This window comes from Haliotis cracherodii, unplaced genomic scaffold (genome assembly GCF_022045235.1).
Source record: "Haliotis cracherodii isolate W230 unplaced genomic scaffold, xgHalCrac1.p SCAF_11, whole genome shotgun sequence".
NCBI lineage: Eukaryota > Metazoa > Mollusca > Gastropoda > Lepetellida > Haliotidae > Haliotis > Haliotis cracherodii.
In genome coordinates, this window is record NW_027266266.1 from 45,017,403 (window position 1) to 45,044,732 (window position 27,330).

The window sequence follows — 27,330 nt, forward strand, 5'->3', positions numbered from 1 at the left end:
CAGGTAATCTAAGTGGTGCTACCACTAATTGTACCTGTATTAAATTCATTAACTGAGCATCAAGTGAATGACGACCAATACACAAGTGTAGGGTTATACGAGAAAACGTGTATGACAACAAGGGAGTAGTAATCGTATTACACAATCCGAAATCCGAAAATGCTTTCACTGCATGGATACTTTTTTTAGTATTAAACTATAACCATCTGGGTTTTTTCCAAATGACGACTTCCGATGAGCTCCGCCGTTCTTTTTGTCTGTTTGTTTAGGCTGAAGAAATTTTTTAACATGCGCCCTTTGTCGAATCTTTATAGATCACAGTTAACCAATCAGTGTTTATGCAAAAATGCGTAAAACAAATATTGCCTCCAAGTTTATTTAGCTGTCCTTGCAGACGGTAGCCCAGTCTCTGGTCACGCTCAGTTGCGTTGCGTATCATCCGGGTACTCACGGGGGAAAAAACAATAACAAAGGCAACAACCAGTCCGGGGAATGGCGTTAGATCAGTGCCCCTTTAATCAACAAATAAGAAAATTCGCTCACCAATATTGCCAGTGAACACTTTTGACATTAATTGAGGGGGTGAACTCAGTTCAGTATTTGGTGACTTTGATATGGCCCCCATGCTTGTATAAACATTGCTACTGTTAATCCCTGGTGGCCTGGTGGCAAAGTGAGGATAAACCGTTAATTATCTAGCTGGCTTCAATTTGCCCTTGGCTATGTCCATTCTTTCACCTATCAGTGCTAATTACCCCCAGACTCCCGTTTGCCCAGTGTCCATAACGGTGTAAAGTTAAATAGAAAATCAATGGATACTGAAACAAACTGTAAAGGGTATAAACTCCTGGATTTATGGAAAAATAACGGATTGTATATGTAAATGGGAGATTAGGCAAAGACAAGGGTATTGGTAAACTGACATGCAGAAATGCCAGTGTTGTCGATTATTGTATTGCATCAGCAGAAACATTCCCATTATTAATAGATTTTGAGGTACAGGAGTTTGACCCGATCTCGTCCGATATACACTGTGGCTTATCGTTAACGTTAGATTGTACATCACAACAACTGTCTCCAGTTATAGATGATGACAAAGATGTACATGTACATAAAGTTGTAAAAAGATGGGTTCCTGATAAAAGTGAGACATTTTTATGTAATATCGATAAGGTTGCCATTACCCATCAGTGTACAGAATTAGATGCATGTAAAGACCAAATAGAGCCAAATGACATTAACCAAATTGTAAATAAACTCTCTCAGACGCTGGTTACTGCGGCTGAAACTACTCTAGGTACTGTAAGAAATTCTAGACACTCTGTACATAAGCACAAGCATAAACCCTGGTTTGATGAAAAATGTAAATCATCACGTAGATTTTACCACAAGCGTAAACGTATAAATGGAAGGACTAAAGACAGTAATAGCAAAGCTATGTACATTTCAGCAAGTAGAGCTTATAGTAAAACCCTAAATAAGGCATTTAAGACATATCAAAACAAATGTGTCCAACAATATAGGGAATGTAAGGATAGTAACCCTAAGAATTTTTGGGACATTTTAAAATCATTTGAACCAAAGAAAACAGCAGAAAAAATCAGTATGGACAATTTTTTTGAATTTTTTAAAGATCTTAATCAAAGTTCTGATGATAATGACGATGTTTTTGTCAATAACATAAATTATGAAAATCATGATGATATCTTAGATTGTAGGATTACAGAAGAAGAAATTATGTCAGCGGTCAGTGCATTGAAGAACAATAAGGCTTGTGGGTTGGATGGTATTTACAATGAGTACATTAAAAGCTCTATTCATGTTATGATGCCGGTTTACGTCAGGCTTTTTAACCTCGTTTTTGACACTGGAGTTTTACCTGAAGCTTGGCTTGTTGGCAAAATAAAACCAATCTACAAAAACAAAGGAAACCAAGCTGACCAAGACAATTACAGAGGTATTTCTATCCTAAGCTGTTTAGGTAAATTGTTCACTACACTACTGAATAATCGTTTACAAGCTTACTCGGTTCCGACTAATCTAATAAGCGAAGCGCAAGCAGGATTTAGAAAAAAATACACAACAATTGACAATATTTTTATTCTTAAAGCTCTCATTGATATCTATAGAAATCTTAATAAGAAGTTGTATTGTGTTTTCGTCGATTTTAGCAAAGCTTTCGATACAGTATGGAGGTGTGGTCTGTGGACAAAAATGATAAAGTCTAATATCAAAGGAAAATGTTTTAATGTCATATATAATAAGTATCAAAATATCAAATCTTGTGTTTCACATAATAACAAGGTGTCAGGTTTCTTCCCATGTCAAATTGGTGTAAGACAAGGTGAAAATTTGTCACCTTTCCTGTTTGCTTTGTACCTTAATGACCTTGAACAATTTTTATCTGAAAATGATTTTGAATGACTGCATAATGTAAATAACCTTTCAATAGATTCACCTGAACTGTACATAAAACTTTTTCTCATTTTGTATGCCGATGATGCTGTTTTAATGGCCGAAAGCCCAGAAGATTTAAGAAAGTGTCTCACTATATTTGAAGAATATTGTACTATCTGGAAACTTAAAGTCAATGTTGACAAAACGAAAGTTGTTTTTTTTGCCAAGTGCTCCACAAATAGAGCTTCAAATTTATGTTAAATAGCTCGATTCTTCATGTTGTTAAAGAATATGTTAACATTGGTATTTTATTTACAAACACTGGTAGATTTTGTAAGGCCCTAAAAAGACTGAGAAATCAGGCATCTAGAGCAATGTTCGCTGTATTTCGTAAAATTAGAATATTCTGTCATTGACTGTTAATTGAAATTATTTGATCAACTTGTTCAGCCAGTATTGTTTTATGGATCTGAGGTGTGGGATTTTGAAAATACTGTTGTCATTGAACGTGTACATCTTAAATGTTGTAAATATATTCTCAAGTTAAAACAGTCAACACCGATTACATGGTATATGGTGAACTAGGGAGGTATCCTCTCAGCATTTTCAGCAAGATAAGAATGATTTCATATTGGTGCAAGCTAACATCACAAACTAGCCTTTCTAGTATAGTATATAAACTTATGTTTCAAATGTCCATTGCAAATTCAAATTACCATTTCCCACTACTAAAAGAAGTAAAATTTATTCTTCAAAATATAGGCTTTAATTACATTTGGTTGTCTCAAACCTTTATTAGTGTCGCTTGTTTGAAGCAAAATGTGAAACATGTTCTCATTGATAATTTTCTGCAAAGATGAAAGAATCAAAGGAAAATTCATCTAAAGGTTACTATTATAACATGTTTAAAGAGTTACCATCCCTAGAACCTTATTTACTAGAACTACCAATCACCTTACGCACCTCTCTTGCTCAGCAAATCATAGATTACCCATTGAAACAGGAAGATGGTATAATATTGTAAGAGAGGAAAGAAAATGTACATTGTGTAAAAATTGGATATGTGATGAAATGCACTTTTTATTAGAATGTCCAAAACTCTCAGAAATTAGAAACAAGTTTTTGCCTCAATACTACTGAATGTATCCTTCTGCCATAAAATTCTCTCATTTGATGTCCATTACCTATAAGCCAATTCTATTAAAACTGGCGAGTTATATAAGATCATGTATGGAAATGTTCCACTGACATGTTTTCTACTATTGTATCTAATTCCTGTATCCAATTACATCTCTGTATCACTGCCGTGATTTACGAGAATAAACATCATTCATTCATTACCTATTACTTATCTATGATATTTAAGTACTGGCTTCCATACCATCAGCGCTAAATACTGTTAAGTGTTGGCTTCCATTGTCTATTGTTAATCACATATCAGCACTAATCATCTGTTGGCTTACCTTGGTAGTTTCTACCCTTTGTTATTTTCCACCTTTTGTTATCTTATGAATTTTGTTGTCCTTATGTACATATATATGCTCACTACCTCGTGGCATTCATTCGCGAAAAAGCAAATAACCTAGCTAAACACTTTTCGACCATCAGCAGTAACAAAAACTTCAGTGATAAATTCCAAACTAAACTCAAAACAGAATCCAAACCTACCAAAGAATTAAACGATAACCTAGAAATAAACCAACCCTTCACAATAGAAGAACTAAACTATGTACTCCAAAACAGGAAAAAGGGAACAGCCCCAGGACTAGACCTAACATCCTACCAAATAATCAAAAAACTCCCTCACAAGCTACTCCAGTCACTACTCAAACTCTATAATCTAATCTACCTAAACGGCCAGGTACCAACCTCTTGGAAACAGGCTCTAGTTATCCCTATCCCTAAACCCGACAAACCTACAAACCAAGCTAACTCTTACAGGCCAATATCTCTGACCTCAAACTTATGTAAAGTAATGGAATCTATGACCAAAAATAGATTACAACACTACCTAACTCTAAACAACACCATAAATACAGACCAAAGCGGGTTCACTCCTGGCCGCTCAACTCTAGACAATCTCGCCCGGTTAGAACAGGAGATCAAAACAGGACAACTCAACAAACAATATACTACAGGCATCTTCTTGGACTTCTCAAAAGCATTCGACATGGTTTGGCACAACGGGCTAATTCAAAAACTTTAAAAAATAGGACTAAAAGGACAAATCGTTAACTACATCCAGGACTTCCTAAATAACCGAAAAATCACAGTGGGTATAGACCAGGTTCTATCGGACCAGTGTCCCCTAGAAAACGGCACTCCCCAGGGCAGCATTCTTAGCCCAACACTCTTTAACATAATGATCAATGACCTCTTCGAGGGCCTATCCCCTAAAATTAAAACATCCAAATTCGCAGATGACGGAGCCCTCTGGATCCGCACAAAAAGTATGTCAACTTCCCAAAATCTACTCCAAAAATCCCTAAATAAAATACAGCAATGGGCAGACAAGTGGGGCTTCTCCCTAAACTCCGAAAAAACTACAGGAACAGTCTTCAAACACCGAAAAATGAAACACACCACCCCAAATCTTAAATTAAACAATAAACCAATTAAGTTCCAAAAACAAACCAAATTCCTACGGCTAATCTTCGATCAACACCTAACATGGGAGGCCCACGTTAAAAACTTAACAACTAAATGCAGCAAAGATCTAAACGCACTAAGATGCCTCACCGGCTCCAACTGGGGGGCCTCCAAAGATACTCTACTCTCTCTCTACACATCACTAATTAGGTCTAAATTAGATTACGGATGTGCGATCTATGATACGCTTAGCAATAACCTAACCAAAAAACTAGACTCAATCCAATACCAAGCTCTTAAAATAGTCACACGTTCCCAACATGGCACCTCTCTCACTTCACTTCAGGCCTTAACAGGAGAAATGCCACTAAACCTACGTAGGCAACACTTAACCCTTAATTTCTGGGCCTCGTCCCAATCAAACCCTCTCATCCAAAACCTCATAAACGAAAATATCCGCCCTCGTAACCAGGCTCTAACTAGGAAGCACCCTTTACTTACTCCAATATCTCAACGAATTTTCAACTACCTAAACGAAAACCAAATAGATAACCTCCAACAAAACTGCAAACCATCAAATATATTTACCCCAAAACTAAAAATCCCCAAAATAGACACATCTCTGGCAAACTCAATAAACAAACAAACCGATCCAAACATAGCTAAATCCACCACACTAGCTTACATACACGAAAACTGGCCAAATTGGTGCCACATCTACACAGACGGATCTTCCGATCCGATCACAAATCGCACTGGTTTCGGAGTCCACATAGCACAACCAAATAGGAACACTCAACCTTATCGACTCCCAAACAACCAATCCATCTTCACTGCAGAGTTAATGGGCATAGCATCCGCCCTCCATAACCAACATGCTAAAAAACATAAAAAAATCCTAATACTCACAGACTCACTAAGTGGACTACAGGACCTCCAAAATAAAAACACCAAAAACCGCCCTAAACTCATTAACCAAATACTCAAAAGCGCAAATAACTTAACAGAGGCAGGCAAACAAATAGCATTTATCTGGATCCCAGCCCACGTAGGAATATATGGAAACGAAAACGCCGATCAAGCCGCCAAAAAATCCCTCAAAATTCCTGAAATAAGCCTTAATCTACCAATATCTAAAGCAGAGATCAAAAGCATTGACAAACGTAAAATCACCCAAAAATGGCATAAGACATACCTAAAAACAAACACACAGATAATCAAAATCCTCAAAAAACCTCTAACCAAACCTAAAATCCTCCATCCATCCAAGAAAATTGATAGAATAATCACCAAACTCCAAACAGGTCACACTAAACTAAACAGTCAACTCCTAAAAATAAAAAAACACGCAACCGGAAAATGCCCACACTGCCCACACCTGGAAACAATAGAACATGCACTCTTACACTGCACGCACTACCAAACCCACCGAGCAACACTCCAAACAAATCTAAAACTAGATAAAGCCATAACCCTAGAATCAATCCTAAATCCACATAACAATATAGAAAAATTTAAAGCACTAGGCGTATACTTAACTAAAACCAATCTAATGATCCGCATCTAAAAACACTCAACCACACCACATAAACAAACAAACACACACCAACACACTCCCTTAGTACACTACCACACCCCTAGGCATGCATTCCAAATTTTAAAATCTCCAAAACTTATATAAGCAACCACTAAAACCCCCCTCTGGTTGCAACACCTTTATTTTCCCTTCAAAACCACGCTAAATGGCCCGACCGGGCCCGTGTGCGAAATACGCTCCAGTCGGAAAGCGCACGTTAAATCTCCAAACGTAAGTAAGTAAGTAAGGCATTCATTCACCCGATGAAAGGGTAAGCATATACTCTGAAACGTTGTGTTCCTCATAATAATGAGTGAATGAGTACGGTTTTACGCCGCGTATTCCAGCAATATCACGGCGGGGGACACCAGAAATGGGCTTCACACATATTACCCGTGTCGGGAATCGAACCCGGGTCTTCGGCGTGACGAGCAAACGCTTAAACCACTAGGCTACCCGACCGCCCCTCCTCATAATAAAGACGTTGACATCCATATATTCTCTTCCTTATGTGTATCACTTCTAAATGCCTTTCAAAGACTTGATACTTTTATAGTGTTTCAAATCACGCACTGCCACAAGTCATGTAATATCCTTGAGACATATCCCCGGCCGCGTCACACCAAAAGACGATAAAAGATGGTACTTGTTGTTAACCGGTCTGGCGCTCGGCATTAAGGGGCTAAAACAAGGACTGGTCGTGTCGGAGTCAGTATACTGTGTCTGAGTGGGGTATTCATGTTAAACTGCGGCATGGTATCTCAGTGAGCTAGCACTATAAATCGGCATCAGTCCGGACTAGTACAAGCAGCCACACAAACACACACACGTACGAGTGCACGTCGCTATATAAGTGCAATAATCTTGGACGCGACGTTAAACCCCATTTCACTTCACCTCCTTAAGACATACAACCGAACGCATGTAACTTTAAGGAAGAGAATGTATGGATGTCAACTTCTTTATTATGAGGAACACAACGTTTCGGAGTAAATGCTTACTCCTTCATCAGGTGAATAGATGCCATGCGGCAGAGAGCATATATATGTACATGTAAGGACAACATAAATAATAAGATAACAAAAGGTGGAAACTATGGCATTCATTCACCTGATGAAGGAGTAAGCATATACTCCGAAACGCTGTGTTCCTCATAATATAGAAGTTGATATCCATAAATTCTCTTCCTTATGTGAATCACTTCTAAATGCCTTTCAAAGACCTGAATGTAACTTTATTCACATTATCATAAAAGAAAAATATCCAAGTCATCACGTTAAAAATACTGGTCAGGTACTCCACAGAGGTGGGCATCATCCGATGATAGATCCGCTGCATGAAGCCGGATGCGACGTGCTGTGATGCTGTGGTACGGCTGGAAGACATCAATTCAACAAGTTATCCATCAAATATCCATGAAATAGCTTTGCCTGAGAAAGGTTATGTTTACGCGGCTGTACAGATAACCGTGTGTTCTAAAAACAACACGATTCGGCAGTAGCAAATAATAAAATATATCCATGACCTTTGAGACACAGTCAAACTCATTACGTGGCTGAGTCAAATCATCTGCTGGTCTGATTTGAAACGCATTGAGTGAGTGAGTATTCTTTTACGCCGCTTTTAGCAATATTCTAGCAATATCACGGCGGGGGACACCAGAAATGGGCTTCACGCATTGTACCCATGTCGGGAAGCGAACCCGGGTCTTTGGCGTGACGAGCGAACCCTTTAAGCTACCCCACCGCCCCTGAAACGTATTGTACAAGAGTGTTTCCCTCTCTTTTATCGCGTACCTTTAGGTGCAAACAGACTATGTTATCTGTGAATTGCTTGTATCTTAATTGCTTTCGCTGTAAGTGAGAATAATTAAAGACCTCAAATGTCATACAGTGTCAATGAGGTATATACATATTGGCTCTTGACTGTCCAGCTGGTGAGTTGCTTTCGAGCACCGTCAGTGTTTTGTATGTTCCAGTTGAATGATTTGTTTTTCTATATAAAATTCAGGTCACGAATGAAATTTAAATGTAGTTGGGGTTTTTTCTATTACGCGGGGTCAAGTTACCCAGTGTGCATAGGTGGTACATACAAGACGCAGTCGTGAGCCGACAAAGGTATCTACTCTTCCGTGCTTACTAGTCCATTATTTATCTTATGCAGTTCGTCAGAAGCAAGTGTTTATGATGAAAACCAATTTGTCAAGGAAGTTTTCAGCTTCTTAATGTCATTGGGGGGCACGGGTGTCCCAGTCGTCTAGAGCGCCGCAATTCTCTGTGCAGAGTTGCGTCCCTTGAGCACGCCAGAAACCGAAGTGGTACACGTCTGAGTCCTGCATCACTTCGGGCTTTCCTCCCACATTAAGCTGACACGCCGCGATAGAACTGGAATACTGTTAAAAGCGGCTTTAAACCCAAATCACTCACTGATTTAATGTCATTGATTGTCTTTAATATACCAAGGAAGAATGTCACTTTGTTCTCGACAGAGCATATGAAGGCATAGGTCAAAGTCGTAGTACCTTTCTGCATATATTTAGGTCCGGTGGGTTGACGTGGGCCTACAGCGTTGATGTCGATAGGTTGGGGAACGGACTTTTGTTTGGCCCAGGATTCCGCTGAACACCGGAACCGGAAGTCATATTCATTAGGAGACCAAAAATCCGCAGGGTTGGCCTAAACAGAAAATGAAGGTCAGTAACTTAAAACCCCTTAGAGATTCCGGCTAAGAATAGGTCCGAAGCCGCCAAGGTCAGGCTCGGTGATTCAGTTGATACTGTGACCTGTTACCCGACGGTGAGGATCTTTGTTCATTATGTCAATCACTAGTTCGAGAATATTGCTGAATTTGTCATTAAAAACACAAGTGAATAAAAAGAACATAGCATGCGCATTAAAGATTGGAGGTAAGGTGAGGTGAGGTGAGCTTAAAGGTCACGTTCAAGATTATTGCACTGAAATAGTCCTTGTTTTAGACCCTTAATGCCGAGCATCTGGCTTGGTAACAACAAGTACCATCTTTTGACGTATTTTTCTATGACGCGGCCCCGGACGAACTCCGGACCAATTGCTCTCCGGGCGGTCGATCTACCACTAGACCACGGTGACGGTCCAAATCATTGTAAAGAAAGGTTCATATAACATACAAAGATTTACCTTGAAGTTATCATGAACATCAAAATATTCCCTCTTGATGATACCAGAGGTGTGGTACTGAACGACACTTGAGCCGTGCCTGTTGTAGAAGGCGTTGTCATAGATTTGGTTGCCTAGTAACAACAGACATTGTGAGTGAGTGAGCATGGACATTCACAGCATTTTACAATATTAGACATATTACGTTTTAGACAAAAAAGAATGGGCTTCACACATTAAACCCATGTTGAATCTTGGTGATCAGCGAACGCGTTAGATACCCACTAACCCACAACAAACAAAACATTTAATGATCAAAGATATCCTCTGGGCAAACAAGCCATGTCTTAACAATTTATCACCAGAGAAGGTATAAGGGCTGTGATTAAGATCTAAACGTTCATTGTGGTACTAATAATATAGAATAGGTCTTAAGCAACCCATGCTTGCCGTAAAAGGCGACTATGCTTGTCATAAAAGGCGACTAACGGGATCGGGTGGTCAGGCTTGCTGACTTGGTTGATGCATGTCATCAGTCCCAATTGCGTGGATCGATGCTTATGATATCAATCACTGGATTGTCAGGTCCAGACTCGATTATTTACAGACCGCCGTCATATAGCTGGAATATTGCTGAGTGCGACGTAAAACAACTAACAAGCTAAACAAACTAAACTAATAATATAACACATGTTCAACGGAGAAAGTATCGACGTATCTCTTCCATAATTACCCATTGGTGCCATAGGATGATTGGAGTCGATGGTGGCCAGTTTTGGGTATTTGTCTGCCCACGTCTTGCTGGTGTAGGGAAGGGCCTGGAGCAAACAAGAGCAAGATCCAGACTCGATTATTTATGAGCCGCAGTCATGTATGTGTAATTCTGTTGAGTTTTGCGTTTGTAGCGGCCATAAAATAGTCCCGTGATGGGATTCGAACCACGGACCTTCTGACCCGAGGTCGGACGCCTTGTCCACATGACCAAAGAGGTTAACCCCGTCAGCAAGCTGACAAGGTAAGGATGTCATCTGTGGGATGACTCCACGCCCTGCTGCACGTTGAACAACAAACAAAGTAAACATAATATGTCATTTAACACACTTCGAATCCTTGTGAAACTATGTCATAATAACTACAATTTGGTGGTCACACATGGGCACAGTCTGAAACAAACAAATAAGAGCACAATCAAAGATACATGTGGCCGAAACTTCATCCTGCTCAAGGAAGACCTGGCATGTCATTGATGATAATGGCATGAATGTGAAGACCTGGCATGTCATTGATGATGACGCCATGAATGTGAAGACCTGGCATGTCATTTATGATGACGGCATGAATGTGTAGACCGGGCATGTCATTGATGATGATGGCATGAATGTGAAGACCTGGCATGTCATTGATGATGATGGCATGAATGTGAAGACCTGGCATGTCATTGATGATGATGGCATGAATGTGAAGACCTGGCATGTCTTTGATGGTGATGGCATGAATGTGAAGACCTGGCATGTCATTGATGATGATGGCATGAATGTGAAGACCTGGCATGGCATTGATGATGACGGCATGAATGTGAAGACCTGGCATGGCATTGATGATGATGGCATGAATGTGAAGACCTGGCATGTCATTGATGATAATGGCATAACTAGAGATTTTTCATGATGTTGTATTCTAACAATGACGCAAACACCGAAGGATTACTTCCACATGTCTTTGGAAACCCATGGTAATTCCATATCGTGAATAAAATACAGAACCGTGGATAACGATATGGACACCATCTAATTTTACAGAACTGTTTGACTGTATGTCCATGTTAACATATCCTCGTGGTAAACATAACGAAAGAATCACACCCAAACTATCTAAAATAAGTAAATATGACGCACTGTCACTGTGAATGACAAAGGAAAAACAGATATGAAAAGCATACGCATGGTGCAATGAAAATCAGACGTGCCTTATTCAGTATATTGCTCCGTTGTCCACCATAGGTTTTACAATGTCCATGTATGATGTTACAGTCATACAATTCTACTACATCTTTAACCTTTTGGCAACGTGCCCTTTCTTTGAATTAGCGGAAATATCTAAAAGAATGAGATTCGTATATAAAGAGAATCGTATCAGCAAGGAGTGAGTGAGTGAGTGAGTGAGTGAGTTGGTTTAAACGCCACTTTGAACAGTATTCCATTTATATCACAGCGTGTCAACTTAATGTGCGAGGAAAGCCCGAAGTGATGCAGGTCTCAGACGTACCACTTCGGTGAAACCCACGAGCACGGGTATGGAGCTAACAAACCTAGAAACATAATCAGATCGAACAGGGATTCATAGGTTTCTGGTGTGCCCACGGGACGCAACTTCAATTCAATTTCTTTATTCAGTATAAAGGCCACATGCCCATGTACAAATAAATATTGACATATAGAATATACATATTGGTGCAACATTAATCAAGTATTACAAATGGGATGAACGTAATACAATAGCTTCTTTAACATATTTACAGCATTAAAGTAAATCAGTTAGCTTGCCTGAGCTTATATGCTTTAATAACTGAGATTATCAATATGTATTTGGAATGTGTTACTGTCTGATATCATCATATAATGGACATGATAGCATAAAATGTAATTCAGATTCAATGATGTTCTTACAAAAAGGACACAATCTAAGATTAAAATCAATATTACTTTTTCTTCCAATATTCACCATGATATTTAATTCTCCAATTCTTAATAGTGATAACATTCTTTTTAGTTCTTTACAAGTGATTTTAAAATATACGGTTCAATAACAAATGCTGTTTTGAGTGACGAATAAAATTCTAAATGTTTATAATCATTAACTTGCAATGCCATGTTTGTATATAACAATCTTTAACTCTTTGTGAAAACTTACATATAAATAAATCAGTGTGACCAACAGATTGATTTTCCCATACAAAACCAAAACCATAAAAATACAAAATAATCTTAACGTTAGTAGCCCATGTAACTCTTCCTACTTGATCTAATCTATATATCATATTATAACATTGTCTAGGATATCTTTCATTTGACATAGTGGTTAGTTTACACCAATATTTCAAACAATTTACATAAGTCTCACAATAAAATTTATAGCGTCCACTTTCACCCAAAATAGCAACATTTGTACAAGATTTCCCGACACCAAGTAAATATTTACAACATTTTGTTTGTATGGCTTCTAAAACATTCCAATTGTGGGTTCCCCAGATTTCTGAACAGTAAAATAATATTGGATTTATTTGCGTATCAAACATTTGAAACAATATTGGTAAAGGGAGGGAGTTAGGTTTAATGTGTAATGTGTAATTGCTTAAGAGAATAAGAGCTTTATTAGCTTTCTGGACTAAAGTTTGCACACATTTTGACCATTATATATCGGTTTGAAAATAAAACACCTAAATAACTATAATATGTTCCTATCTTTATATGTACATCATCATAAAACCATTTAAACATTTTTAAGTTTTCCACTATTTCGGAAAACTAATGTTTCAGTTTTATCAAAGTTAACTTTCAAACCCAATTTTTAAAAAAAAAAGATAAAACATTAATTTTTCTTTGCAAACCAATAACTGAGTCATCAAATATACATAGATCATAAGCATACAACAATAAAAACACATCATTAAAATCTTCTCCGACAAATATACCTCTACCACCATAAGTCTGTAATGAGTCTTCCAATTAATTGATAAACATAGAAAACAATAGAGGACTCAAAACGCAATCTTGTCTAACTCCACTAAGACATTCGAAATAATCTGATAAAGAAAAGTTATCAAGTTTTACACAAGAAATTGTTTTTGCATAAATATCACGTATCATATTCAACATCTTTCCATTGATACAATTTGTAGATAAAACATACCATAGCAAATCTCTATTCACCGAATAAAAAGCCTTATGAAAATCAACATATATACCTTTTTATTTAGACAAGTATTTTTGGATTAGGCACTGTAGAGTAAAAACATTATCAACTATAGAATATCCTTTGCGAAAACCCGCCTGACACTCTGGTAATTTGTCATAAAACATACAAGATCGTTGAGTCTTTTGTTAAGAATAAAAGTAAATATTTTCCCACATATGTCCATCAAAGAAATGCCTCTATAATTATTAACATCACTTGCACTTCCTTTCTTATGTAAAGGAAATATAATTCTCTTTGACCACTGTGGAGGATATGTCCCTTTCGTAAATATCAAATTGAACAAAATCTTAAGGTAAGGTAACAAAATACCCCCACCGCATTTGTAGACCTCAGGGGGAATGCCGTCAGGGCCAGGTGCTTTATTATTTTTTAAAGATGAAATAGCAAAGACGATCTACCCTTCAGTTATGGGCTGGTTTATCATGTCATGTATACCCTCATCAATCTCCAAATTATCTATATCATCAATATAACTACTGACAAAAGACATGAATTCTGTATCTGTAACATTGTCTTGAATATTGAGCCCCTGAGTAAAGTGTTCAATCCATGCTTTACTGCTTATATCGCCTTGGCGTTTATTACTGGGATTTCTAATAATGGACTTTACATAAGACCAAAAAGCTTTGGGATTTTGCTTACTAGAGTTGACAATATCTACAGCAAGTGTATTTGCATATATGGATGATTTAGAACGACAAACCTCTCTATATTTATTTCTTGTACGTCTAAAACTATGCCAAAAATCAAGATTTCCTGACAATATAAATTTATCAAGGTATATATACTTCTCAGTTTTTAATGTGTGACATTCCTCATCATACCAAGCTTCATTTGTGCACACATTCGAAGTTCGACATTTTACTTTCATATTGTTTTCACCTGCACACTGCTGACTGGTAGTGAGTAACAGTTCTCCTGCCTCTGAAGTGCCATGATTACAAAGAGAACTAAAATAGTCTACATCTATTTTTAGAATATTCAGATTCAAAGTATCAATACAATCTGCTGCCCCATATTCCTTCCAGACATATTTATCAAACTTGCTTGGTATAGTCTCTGATTCTGAATGTTAAAGCGATGGAGAATCACCAACTAAGGAACATGATATAGGACAATGATCAGACTGCACGTGTATGAACACAAAAATCCTCAATAGAACCGAACAATGCCGTTGAACAGACAATAAATCAACTAAACTAGCACCGTTATTGGCAAAACAGGTAAAAGAGCCATTTATATCTCCTGGAAAACGACCGTTAAGAATATGCATATCAAATGTACAGCATAAACTGATAAGATCTTTACCATATTCTTTAATAACAGTGTCTTGAGAGAACCTCGGAGTATTGAATGTATCACCTGAATACTCCTTTTCATTTAATGTTGAGATATATTTTTCACTTTCATCATCGTCAGATGAAATAAAATCTTGCAAAATACCTGTTCTTGCATTTAAATCTCCTGCAAGTATAATGGAAAGATCTTCAAATTTACAAAGTTTCTGTAAACATTTCTCAAGATAATAAATACCTATAACATCATGGACATCAGTCTTTGTTGACGTAGTTTCAGGATGTACGTAAGAAAACAAAAGTAAAGTATCACGTGGTAAACCAAAAAATACGTGATCAAGTATAATAAATATGCAGTCGGTACAAGTTAAATCAACCTGTTTAACGCCTTTAAGAAGTTCATATTTGACGAAAAGAGCAACACCACCTCTGGTATTGTATTCACGAAAGTTTATCATAATATTGTGATTGGGGAAGCTTTGTTTCATATCTTCTTCAGAACAGTTGCTCCAAATTTCTGTAAAACAAAACAATTCAAATGAAGAGCAAAACTCAACGATGGAACTGTTCTTCAACTTGCGATTCAAACCGTTAACGTTCCATGACATGAACGAAAAGTCTCTTCTTTTACCGTTACAATCCACGGCCCGGCCGAGATCCTAGCAGTAAGTGCCACGTGCGGGTCCGCCCTAACCATGACCTCCACGTGACCGAAACGAGGGACGGCCGCGGCCCCGACCTGCGCTGAATACAGTTCTATTAATCTCAACTGGCCTTTCATTTTCAAGGTCATATGTGAGAAACTTTCCATTTTCATAAATCAGTTTATCAAATCTAAGCTTACATTTCTCACCAAGTGCATTTGAATCATCCATTATTGTTTGTTACATCTCGCAGACAGGGGGCTAACGTTGCTGGTAAGAGAGTTAATTGACTCGGACATTGTCGTAAGTTTTGTTGTTAAATCTGCCTGGCATTTATCGACTTTGGCAGATACATTCTTTATCTCGGATAGTAGCTTTTCAAAGTCTGAAGTTTCACATTCCTGACCCGTTGTCAACTTGAGCTGTTTCGTGTTTGTTGTACTGTTACGTGTTTCAGGTCCTGAGTTCGACGCCAGAACGCAGCAGTAACATCGATATGATACTCAACATTTTACAGGAAGTCGAAACATCATCTCGAGCTGTACTTATTGGAGCTTTTGCTAAATCTGCAGGGTGTTGAGGTAGTAATCCTGATGCTCTCTGGACCAGATGATGCGACGTATCCGGAACAGAGAGACAATTTTGGCAGAAGTGTATCCTAAATTCGTGACATGTAAACAAAGTCGAGGTATCCGTTTTGGGGAATGAGTATGGGGTCTGGTGATGTGGTTCTGTGTGGAATGGGGACGAGTCGGCAAGCGATAGTATTGCGGTTGAAAGTGTTGTTGATATGACCCATAATGAAGTGAGTAACACCGTCGTGAGCGTCACTCGGTAAGCCAGGTCTGTAAATGGCGTCCACATTGAATTGGGGTCATAGGAAAGGAGTTCACGTATCTGTTTTGTCCCTCTTGGTGTCGTAAAGCATCCGATTCTTCCACGCCAGATTTCTATAGAGACTCCCATGTCTATTAGGCATTATTTGTAGACCTTTTCTTCATAATTTTGACATTTTTTCTCTCAACTCATGCAAACTAACCGTTTGAACCCGCGCATGAGCAATAACAGGACGCAACTCCGAATTGCGGGGCCTTAGACAGCTGGGCCACCGGTGCCCCCATCAACAAGGAGATGGGCACAGTCAGTATTCATGGGGATGACTGCTATTTGTCTAAATGTCCTGATTTGACTATCCCTACCTTCAATTTATTTTGGAGTGTCGCCTGGTTGCTATTATACCGGAGACCACGGCCGTCCACGTTGATGGGGTAGCTGGTGGCGTCGTAGAAGACGTTATAGCGTATGAGGTTGTCACGGCCGCCGCCGATGTTGACGTGAAATTGGTTCTACAATGAAATAAATCGTCTTATTAATTCACGACTGGGTCTAACGTGACTATCTGTGATTCTCTGCTATTGTCATTGTGGAATACAAAAATCTTTTGTTTTTGCTTCTTAAAGGATTCGTCGATTCTTTCCATTATTCAACGTCTAGCTGTGATTGGCATTGTCTGTTCTGAATGTGTTTTTCAACTGAAATGTAAAACCGTTTAATACACCAATATTTATTGAGTGAGTGAGTGATTAGGGTTTAACGCCGCTTTTAACAGTATTCCAGTTATATCACAGCGGGTCAGCTTAATGTGTTAGGAAAGCCCGAAGAGAAGCAGGTATTAGACGTTTACCATTTCGGTGAAACCCACGAGCACGGGTATGGTGTTGACAAAACATAATCGGGCGAACGGGGATTCGAACCAACAATCTAAGGTTTCTGGCGTGCCCGAGGGACGCAACTCAACACAGCGAATCGCAGCGCCTTAGACGACTGGGCCATTCGTGCCCCCAACGATATTGAGATGTTATGAGTGATAGAAATGTTTGAAACTTGGTACATCTCGCCTACCTCGTAGAAGACGTTGTGCTCGATGTGGACGCCGGAGAACTGGTCGTCCAGCATGATGCCTCTGTTATCAGCCCCCGGCATGTGCTTCAAGACGTGGTGGATGTGGTTGTATCGGATCATGTTGCCACGCTGCAGAGTATGTCGTTACCATGGAAATAATGTTTCATCATTTTCATCATTATAGAAAAGAGTTGATTGATGCCTGATTACACCTGTAAAGGAACTTCTGGTTTCCAGAGCCTGACTGTACAGCAGTTAACACCAGGAACCTGTGTGAAATGACAACTTTGATGTATGCCGGATTATTATTTGGTGCCTGTTCGACTATATGTCAATAATATCACCAACGGATGCAAATTATTACAGAAATTAGCAGAGAATAAGAAGGTTTCATATTGTCGAGACTTCATTTTTCTGAATCACGAAATCACCTGTCAGAGTGAGTAAGTGGGTGAATTCGTATGCTTTTATGCCACTTACAGTAATATTTCAGTAATATCACGGCCGGGGACACCAGAATTGGGCTTCACACATTGTACCCATGTGGGGTGAGTGAATGAATATTGTTTTACGTCGCTTTTAGCAATATACCAGCAATATCACAGCCGGGGACACCGGAAATAGGCTTCACATGTTGTACCCATGTGGGGTGAGTGAATATTGTTTGACGTCGCTTTTAGCAATATACCAGCAATAGCACGGCGGAGGAAACCAGAAATAGACTTTACACATTGTACCCATGTGGGGTGGGTGAGTGAATATGGTTTTACACCGCTTTTAGCAATATACCAGCAATATCACGGCGGGGGAAACCAGAAATAGACTTTACACATTGTACCCATGTGCGGTGAGTGAGTGAATATGGTTTTACGCCGCTGTTAGCAATATACCAGCAATATCACGGCAGGGGACATCAGAAATATTCACATATTGTACCCATGTGGGGATTGACCCCGGACGTTCGGCGCGAGGCGAGGCCACCCAGGCTCCAGTAACAGTGATGTAAGGTGTGTATAGTATGAACAGTGTGTACCGTTTCTCACTTTAACAATATTTTGATCACATTCTGCATGCAAAGTACATCTTAAATTCCCTTTTCAACTGTGCTACTCACTGCGGTCCAGTCTCTCCCAGCATGCACCGCGCCACAGTCGCTGATGTTGACACACATGTGGTGAATATGGTTGTACTCCATTATGTTGTCGTTACCCTGGCAACCAAGAAAGTATTTAATCACTAGCTTTATAATTGGGTTTTTATATTAAATCTGTCATATTTACACCATGTCCTATAAAAGTGAGAGAGTTAGAAAATAGGATTTCACGCCAATTTCAGCAATGAAACCTATGTCTCTGGCGCGACGGGCGAACACTGTGACAACTAGGTTATCCCGATGCTCCCAAGTCATATGAGTGAGTGAGTATGGTTTTACGACGCTTTTAGCAATATTGCAGAATATCATGGCGGGGGACAGCAGAAATGGGCTTTACACATTGTACCCATGTCAGGAATCGAACCCGGGTCTTCGGGGTGACGAACGAACTCTTTAACCACTAGGCTACCCGACCGCCAATTGCCTTTGATTGGCTACTGACTGTGTAGGCGTGTCAAGTTTTGTGCATAAATTATACGATCACCTGATTCATATCACGCCGCATTATGTATTCCTACACCTGTAATGTTTATCAATCTCGTTATTTTTGTCTGTTTTGATACACTCTTCCAAAAAAGAAACGCATAGTTAAAAAATAAGGATATTTATTAAGCGGATGTAAAAGTATCTACACCGAATATGCGTGATCACAATCAAATGAAATTAGACACAGTGATCGACAAAAGCATTGTCGTCATTGTAAGCATTAATTCAGTTCAGTCATTAAACATGTATAGCCACAAGGGGGCGCCATGGTCAGTACCTGGTCTCACCACCTCTTGCAGCCGTAACTGCTCGACACCTCCTTGGCACAGATTGCACGAGTCGTCGGATTTTTTCGTGGGGAATTCTTCGCCATTCCTCCTGTAAGGCGCTGGCGAGTTGTGCCCGTGTGTGAGGACGCTGGTGGCGTTGACGGATGCGTCGATCAAGTTCGTCCCACAAATGTTCAATCGGGTTGAGATCAGGCGATTTGGACGGCCATGGGAGGACACTGATGTTCTCAATAACAAGGCTAGTAAGTGTTGCACGTGCTGTGTGGGGCCGAGCGTTGTCATGTTGGAACAGCTCCCTCTGGCGGTTCAAAGTTGGGAGAAGGTGAGGACGCAGAATTTGGTCTATGTATCGGTTTGCTTTAAGATTGCCCTGGACTACCACTAACTGTGATCTACGCGTGTAGGATATGGCTCCCCACACCATGACACTCCCCCTACCAAATCGGTCCACCTGTCGAACACGGTTCGGCGCAAAACGTTCATGTCGACGTCGGTATACACGTTGTCTTCCATCCCGTCGTTGAAGAAGAAAACGTGACTCATCACTGAACCAAACGTGTCGCCAGTTCCTGAGATCCCATGCCTGTACTCTGTTGCACCACCGGACACCGTCGTTGACGGTGTAGACGTCGCAAGACAGGTCCAACTTTTGGTCGTCTCGCTCGAATTCCCACTTCCCTCAGACGATTTCTGATGGTTTGGGCGGAAATTCTTCGCATACCAGGCACTTGTCCTGCAGTGTCCGTTGCTGTAGCAAATCGATTCCGAAGGTGATGCAACCTGATGTACCGACCCTGGTCCAGGGGTGGTCACTCTTGGTCTTCCACTTCTGGGATGATCTTGAGTCGAATTAGTGCGGGTATATCGATCCCATAGTCGAGATATGGTGCTTTGGTGAACGTTGAAGTGTCTTGCAACGGTAGACCGGGACTCCCCTGCTTCCAAACGTCCAATGGCGATATTTCGGTCAGCTGCAGTTAATCTTGGCATTTTTGGATCTCCGTTCACGTCAGAAGATTCGTAATGAACCGATGAATTTAGTACGGTCTTTTATAGTCAGTGTCTCTACTCTTGTTTCCAACACTTTGCTGAAAACTTTTTCTGAAAGCAACTTCCTTGCATCCTTTGCATTTTTGCTGATAGACGTTTACAAAAAAACATTTTGAGATGTGTTTGCGCGCAATGCACAACAAACATGACATGATTAACGGGAATCAAACATAAGAATTGTCTTAATGACGATTGCAGGGGAAAAAAATCTAATTGGAATTCTCAAAACACCTATGCGTTTCTTTTTTTTAAGAATGTATATACAACTGTTTATTGTAGATAAAACATGTTTTACGTTGTCGAATTTAATTATAAGCATTGACTGTGTGTTTTTTCGGTTCATTGAGGTATGATGGTTTTTCGATTCATACCTCAATGAACCGAAAAAAATACACAGTTAATCCTTAATAATATCTCAGTTTCTTTGTAGATATGCAAATACATTTCACCAAAACTAATGCCCAATCCAGCATAGTTACAATACAGAGACGCTGAGGAGGTACGGGGAATTACATGCCAGAGGGAATACATATATGAATATAAATCACAAAAATATGTAAGGATAACAATTTATGGATGAACAACTTCTTTATTACAATTAAGAGCGACGTTTTGGTGTAGGTTCTAACACCGTTATCAAGCAAGTGAACCTACACCGAAACGTCGTTCTTAAGTGTAATATAGAAGTTGTTCATCCATAAATCGATATCCTTTCTTAGTACTCCAACCTCTAAATGCCTATAAAAGAAGAAGAAAGTATGTTCAATTAACGTTTCGCATACCCCCCACATCAACCCTGTGTATTGTCCGTCGTGCAGGTGGTTGTAGCGGACAACGTTGCCAACGCCCCCGATAGACACAGCATTGTATCCAACAGCACCGACACGGGCCACCATCCAAATATGGTTGTCTTCCACTATATTTCCTGAAGACTCAAGCGTCTTCTGGTTGCCACCTGAAAATTTACAAATATAGAAATCGGTAACAACAGACACCAGAAATCTTCGGGTAGAGGTATCAGCAATGCTATTGGGGCGGCCTGTATAAGAAAATGGTCTTCGCATATGAGACTGGATTATTTAACCAATAATTAATACAATGATTAATAATCAATCGCACCATGCAAAAGATCTATAACAGAGAAAAATCAGCGAATTGTTTTGTTACCATTGATGGCGACACCTCCGTTGGTGTAATGGATGTTACACCGGGATATAACAATATGGCTACTTCCGGTGATGTGGACGCCATACGAACCTGATAAAAATAATAATCATTATAATTATAATAATGAAGATGATGATAATGATGATGATGGTGGTGCTGGTGGTGATGATGATAATGGTGGTGATGCTGCTGCTGCTGGTGATGATGATGAGAAGGTGATGGTATGGTGATGATGATAATAATTCGTACTTTAATATTAACTTAAACAAAGTAGGAAAGGCAAAACTGTGATCGATATACAAAACGTTTTTCTTGATGTAAAATGCATGCGTTTTTATCTGTCATTGATATAACAGTACCCCTGCACTCAGCAATATTCCAGCTATATGACGGTGGACTAAATAGTCGCGTCATGAAGCTCCCCAAACTTGTGTAGTCTTCTTCCATCATGCCATTCTTCTTCGCGACTCCTCTTATTAGCTCAATTATACTTGTCGAAATGTAGTCTCTACTCAAGTAACTCACCCAAATTTTTAATGTCCATGTTTTGAACGTTGATGTTGTGTAGACCGTCTCCTGTGATGCCCTCGTGGCGACACACCTCCAAAGTAAACCCCTCAAAATTGAGGTTTCCCACACCTCGGTCCATGCTGCCAAGAGAACATACGAAAATATATCATATTGAAAACTCTTTTTGTATCTGAAATTTACATTTTGATCTGCTCAAAGCTGATCAAGTAAACAAACTACAGAGATGCTGAGCATCTAGTTCTTACTATTTGGGCTGCGTGAGTCATATGGAACGTATGCAACTTATACTTATGTATAAGCTATTGTCCGTTTGGTAAATACGAAACTTTGCCCTTTCGAGTTGACGAAGAAACGTGCCTGATGCAGTCGTTGATGAGAGACACGGTGATATCGTCAGAGGAGGCCAAGGTGCCGGTCTTTGTGTTGGGCCAGATGTACAAGTTGCCATTGGACCGGTCCAGATAGTACTCTCCCTGTACAGAAGGATAACGCTAGACATGAACCTACATCAGATTAATAACGGCAAGTGATGTGAATAATCGCTTGCCAGCGTCAACATATTTTCAAGAATGTCATGGCAGTGACAGACACAGAATACATTTCTGAGAAATAGAAGGGGGGTGTTCTTCTCACCGGCTGATCTAGCTCTGAGAGCATGTTGAATACACGGAAGTACCCGCCCTGAGCGTTGTACCCGGTCAGTTGGGCCGGATTGTAATGACCTGGACAAAAAATAACAACACTTCATGCGATGTCAGATTTATGTCTGGGTAAAGGACCGCCTCCGTGGTCTAGTGGTAGAGCGTCCGCCCGGAGAACGGAAGGTCCGGGGTTCGATCCCCGGCCGCGTCATACCAAAAGACGTTAAAAGATGGTACTTGTTGTTACCCTGTCTGGCGCTCGGCATTTAGGGGCTAAAACAAGGTCTGGTCGGCTCGGAGTCAGTATACTGTGTCTGAGTGGGGTATTCATGTTAAACTGCGGCATGGTATCTCAGTGAGCTAGCACTATAAATCGGCATCAGTCCGGACTAGTACAAGCAGCCACACAAACACACACACGTACATGCACGTCGCTATATAAGTGCAATAATCTTGGACGCGACGTTAAACCCCATTTCACCTCACCTCACCTCTGGGTAAAGGCTGTGTCTCAATAAACAAGTTCAAAGAAGAAACAGGTAATTACAGAATTCTTATTTATTTCCAATGACGCGCGTGAGAGAGTTTTTTTGTGTGAAGAGAACGACATGTTATATGCATGGATAGCCAAAAGTGAAAACGTGACATAAAATGGTATTGATTCAATTGTTATAATGAGCAAAACATCAGCAAATACTTCTCTAATTAATATTAATTAGTATTAAAGTAATCAAAGACGGAGAAGTATACAATATAAGGCTCTTAGATCAAACTGACCAACTCGGAGTCCATAGTGTGTGTCATTTGCCAGAGTGATCTGATGTTTGTGGGTGTCGATGTGACTGATCCTTGCAGCATCGTCCGCCCAGCTCCAGTACCTATAAAGGTAGCAGGCTTGAAAAGATGTTAATGGCTTTCAGCTTCTGGTGTCATTCTTGACATGTAACCAAATACCAATACCGGCACCAACTCAAACATCACCATTCAACCGATTCCTCAAAATTCCGGCCAATTCTGGACGCTATATATTGTGATGGTAGGTAACAGCATGTAACAGGGCGTGGAGACATCCCCCTGGTAGCATCCTTTGTCAGTTTGCTGATGGGGTTAACCTGTTTGGTCATGTAGACAAGGCGTCCTACATCGGATAGAGGGTCCGTGGTGTGAATCTCATCAACGGACACGGCAATGTTTTGGCTGCTACTGGTGTACCAAAAGGGCGAGTGCCCGGTCATGCGTAAAATATGTCCCTTCACGGGACTTGGACAATATATGGATGGATGCTTCAATTACAACCCATGTGACACTCAATCCTATGTCCCCAGGCAAAGCATCAGCACTTTATTCACTGAGCCGTTCTCATTCGAAATAGCAGTGTGTGGTTGATATTATAAACTGCTTTGACTCTAAGCATTGTTTTGCACTTCGTCATTCTAAGGTCATGTTGAAATTTACCAGAAGCCGTAAGCCCATGGTTCTTTCTCGTGCACCCATCTGGAGTCTTCGGACGTGCTGTAGGTGAAGACCTTGCCACGCCTGCCACCAGGTACAGAGTCGACGTTCAGGAAATTCTGAAGAGATAATACCAAAATATAAGTGCGAAACTGTGTGTAATATACCTATTTCTAAGTCTTTGTGAGAGAACCTCTAGTTGGTGTATCACAAAAATAGAATCACAAAATACAATCGCCAATGACCTTTTTTAGAAACGCTATTGCCTGGTGATATTGTTACACTCACAGAAATCACACAGTGTTATATACAATAACTTCCTGTTATGTGCCTGGCGCTCCCTCATTAGGGTACTGGGCCAATCTGGCTCTACCTTCCAACCTCATTAGGGTACTGGGCCAATCTGGCTCTACCTTCCTACCTCATTAGGGTACTGGGCCAATCTTGCTCTACCTTCCTACCTCATTAGGGTACTGGGCCAATCTGGCTCTACCTTTCTACCTCATTAGGGTACTGGGCCAATCTGGCTCTACCTGCCTACCTCATTAGGGTACTGGGCAAATCTGGCTCTACCTACCTACCTCATTAGGGTACTGGGCCAATCTGGCTCTACCTTTCTACCTCATCAGGGTACTGGGTCAATCTGGCTCTCCCTTCCTACCTCATCAGGGTACTGGGTCAATCTGGCTCTCCCTTCCAACCTCATCAGGGTACTGGGCCAATCTGGCTCTCCCTTCCTACCTCATTAGGGTACTGGGCCAATCTGGCTCTACCTTCCTACCTCATTAGGGTACTGGGCCAATCTGGCTCTACCTTTCTACCTCATCAGGGTACTGGGCCAATCTGGCTCTACCTGCCTACCTCATTAGGGTACTGGGCCAATCTGGCTCTACCTTCCTACCTCATTAGGGTACTGGGCCAATCTGGCTCTACCTTTCTACCTCATCAGGGTACTTGGTCAATCTGGCTCTCCCTTCCTACCTCATCAGGGTACTGGGTCAATCTGGCTCTCCCTTCCAACCTCATCAGGGTACTGGGTCAATCTGGCTCTCCCTTCCTACCTCATTAGGGTACTGGGCCAATCTGGCTCTACCTTCCTACCTTCCTACCTCATTAGGGTACTGGGCCAATCTGGCTGGCTCCCCGTTGATGAAGATCTCCAGCCAAGCAGTCCTTGAGCGGTAGAAGCCAAAGTTGGTCATCTTGCCGTAGTCGGTGACGCCTGCTCTAGGTAGATGCACCTGCATCACCTATAATAGAAGACCACGACCAGCCCAGATCGTTTGTTACAAAGCTCTGCGGGCGTGGATAGCTGCATGTCTGCATGTCTTTCTGACTTGGTAATGAGAATCGTTGTGGCTTAATGAAATGGATGGTTAGACACTGCCTTGGAACCTATTTCTGTTTTCATGTCAGCTCACAATCGAAAGCGACGGAGGTTACAAATCTTTGCCACTAAACGAAACCAACGAAAAAAAGTATGATGCTTACAAGTGAGTGGTTTTACGCCGCTTTTATCAATATTCCAGCAATATCACGGCGGAGGACACCACAAATGAGCTTCACACATTGTACCCATGTGGGAAATCGAATGATGCTTACAAACAATGATTCATTATCAGTGCGAATCTGTGCCAGCCAAAATGTGGTAACTGACTCGTCAAAGCCTTAAGGGCTAGTCTGGCGAGATCAGTATAATTGTATATCATGAGACAATGTTAAGTAAATGTCAAGTATGTTTATAGCACAAAAATAGAGATGATTGAAATAACAGTATCCATGCGCTTTAGATGAAATACACAAAAAGTATCTGTTTTAGCGGAAGTACTCTACTCAGCGCTAATAAGCGGTGCTATTTGGTGTGTGATTGGAAATATGCAAGGTTGGATTAAGGTGAGGATTCTCCTGTAAACCTAACAGAAGACACTTTCTTTATATATAAATCCACTGATGCTTGAGAGGAGGGGGTGTCGCATTCATATTGAGTCGCATTCTTGGTTAGGGGACAGCGGTCGCATTCTTTTGGCGACGCATTAATTTCACGACTTATAGTGTACTCATGATCAAACTAGTCAACTAAATCTACACTTAAATAACCATTCAAACAAAATCTGGGACTTGTATATGGTGTTTTTCCTTTGAGTAATTATTCTATTACAACATCCACGGTGGGATCAGTTTTGCACAAAGTTACATGCTGATTACAGTCTAACAATACGAGGCTTTGATGTCAGTGTTCCTGTGATAACGAATATGGACATCATAAAAAATCCAAAATAATCAAGGTTGACTGAACAAGAATGACTGTATAATTATTCAACCTACTTTGGACCTTGAATTTGATGGCAGCATATTCAGCACGTTGCTGTCTGTCACGTGGGTAAACAGGTTTGCTGGGATCTTCTTGCCTCCTGTCTGGTGACGTCACAACAGAAGAGTGAGTGAGTGAGTGAGTGAATATGGTCTTAGGCCGCTTTTAGCAATATTCCAGCAATATCACGGCGGGGGACACCAAAAAGGGCTTCACAAATTGTACCTATGTCGGGAATCAAACCCGGGTCTTCGGTGTGACGAGCGAACGCTTTAACCACTAGGCTACCCGACCGTCCCCACAACAGAATGAACGTTATGTGCCTATGACAATAATATCACACTGAAGGTAAATTTGGTGCTTTTTGTTGTGTTACTTTCGTTCAACTGGAACCGTATGCGGCCTTTGAATCAGTTTCTGCACACATCAGTACATTTATCATGCTGAGAATGAGAAGAAGGAACCGTTGCTTCGCCCTGAAGGTGCATATCTTAGCTTATATTCGGATAATTATAATTGATGGGGATTCGACTCTATCGTTCTGCAGCCCATCATTCTTCACCTTTAACGTCTTGACAGGGGAGAACATCGGGAGCAGAAGACAATAGTGAGTTTATTAAATCATCTGCTCTGTGGATACTCACCACGTGGACCTCCCCACTCACAAAGTGGACCTCTACACACACCAAGAGGACCTCCTAACTCGCCACGTGGAGCTCCCCACTTACAACGTGTGT

The 27,330-nt window shown here is 40.4% G+C and overlaps 1 protein-coding gene and 1 pseudogene across 1 annotated transcript in view; one reads left to right on the top strand and one right to left on the bottom strand.

The window, feature by feature from the left end:
- The first annotated feature begins 2,542 nt into the window (after positions 1 to 2,542).
- On the top strand, positions 2,543 to 3,730 carry LOC139455856 (uncharacterized; annotated as a pseudogene).
- Positions 3,731 to 7,780: 4,050 nt separating this feature from the next.
- Positions 7,781 to 27,330, bottom strand: part of LOC139455857 (uncharacterized) — a 23,239-nt gene continuing 3,689 nt past the window's right edge. The window contains exons 4-19 of the mRNA XM_071237399.1: positions 26,608 to 26,697; positions 25,392 to 25,532; positions 24,286 to 24,401; positions 23,608 to 23,708; positions 22,823 to 22,911; positions 22,547 to 22,662; positions 22,184 to 22,308; positions 21,659 to 21,748; positions 21,274 to 21,446; positions 18,627 to 18,722; positions 17,513 to 17,641; positions 16,810 to 16,956; positions 10,430 to 10,514; positions 9,718 to 9,830; positions 9,084 to 9,237; positions 7,781 to 7,937 (exon numbers count right to left, since the gene is read on the bottom strand). Of these exons, the coding sequence (XP_071093500.1) occupies positions 7,876 to 7,937; positions 9,084 to 9,237; positions 9,718 to 9,830; positions 10,430 to 10,514; positions 16,810 to 16,956; positions 17,513 to 17,641; positions 18,627 to 18,722; positions 21,274 to 21,446; positions 21,659 to 21,748; positions 22,184 to 22,308; positions 22,547 to 22,662; positions 22,823 to 22,911; positions 23,608 to 23,708; positions 24,286 to 24,401; positions 25,392 to 25,532; positions 26,608 to 26,697 (1,827 nt within the window). The 3' untranslated portion in view covers positions 7,781 to 7,875. The remainder of the gene's footprint in view (positions 7,938 to 9,083; positions 9,238 to 9,717; positions 9,831 to 10,429; positions 10,515 to 16,809; positions 16,957 to 17,512; positions 17,642 to 18,626; positions 18,723 to 21,273; positions 21,447 to 21,658; positions 21,749 to 22,183; positions 22,309 to 22,546; positions 22,663 to 22,822; positions 22,912 to 23,607; positions 23,709 to 24,285; positions 24,402 to 25,391; positions 25,533 to 26,607; positions 26,698 to 27,330) is intronic.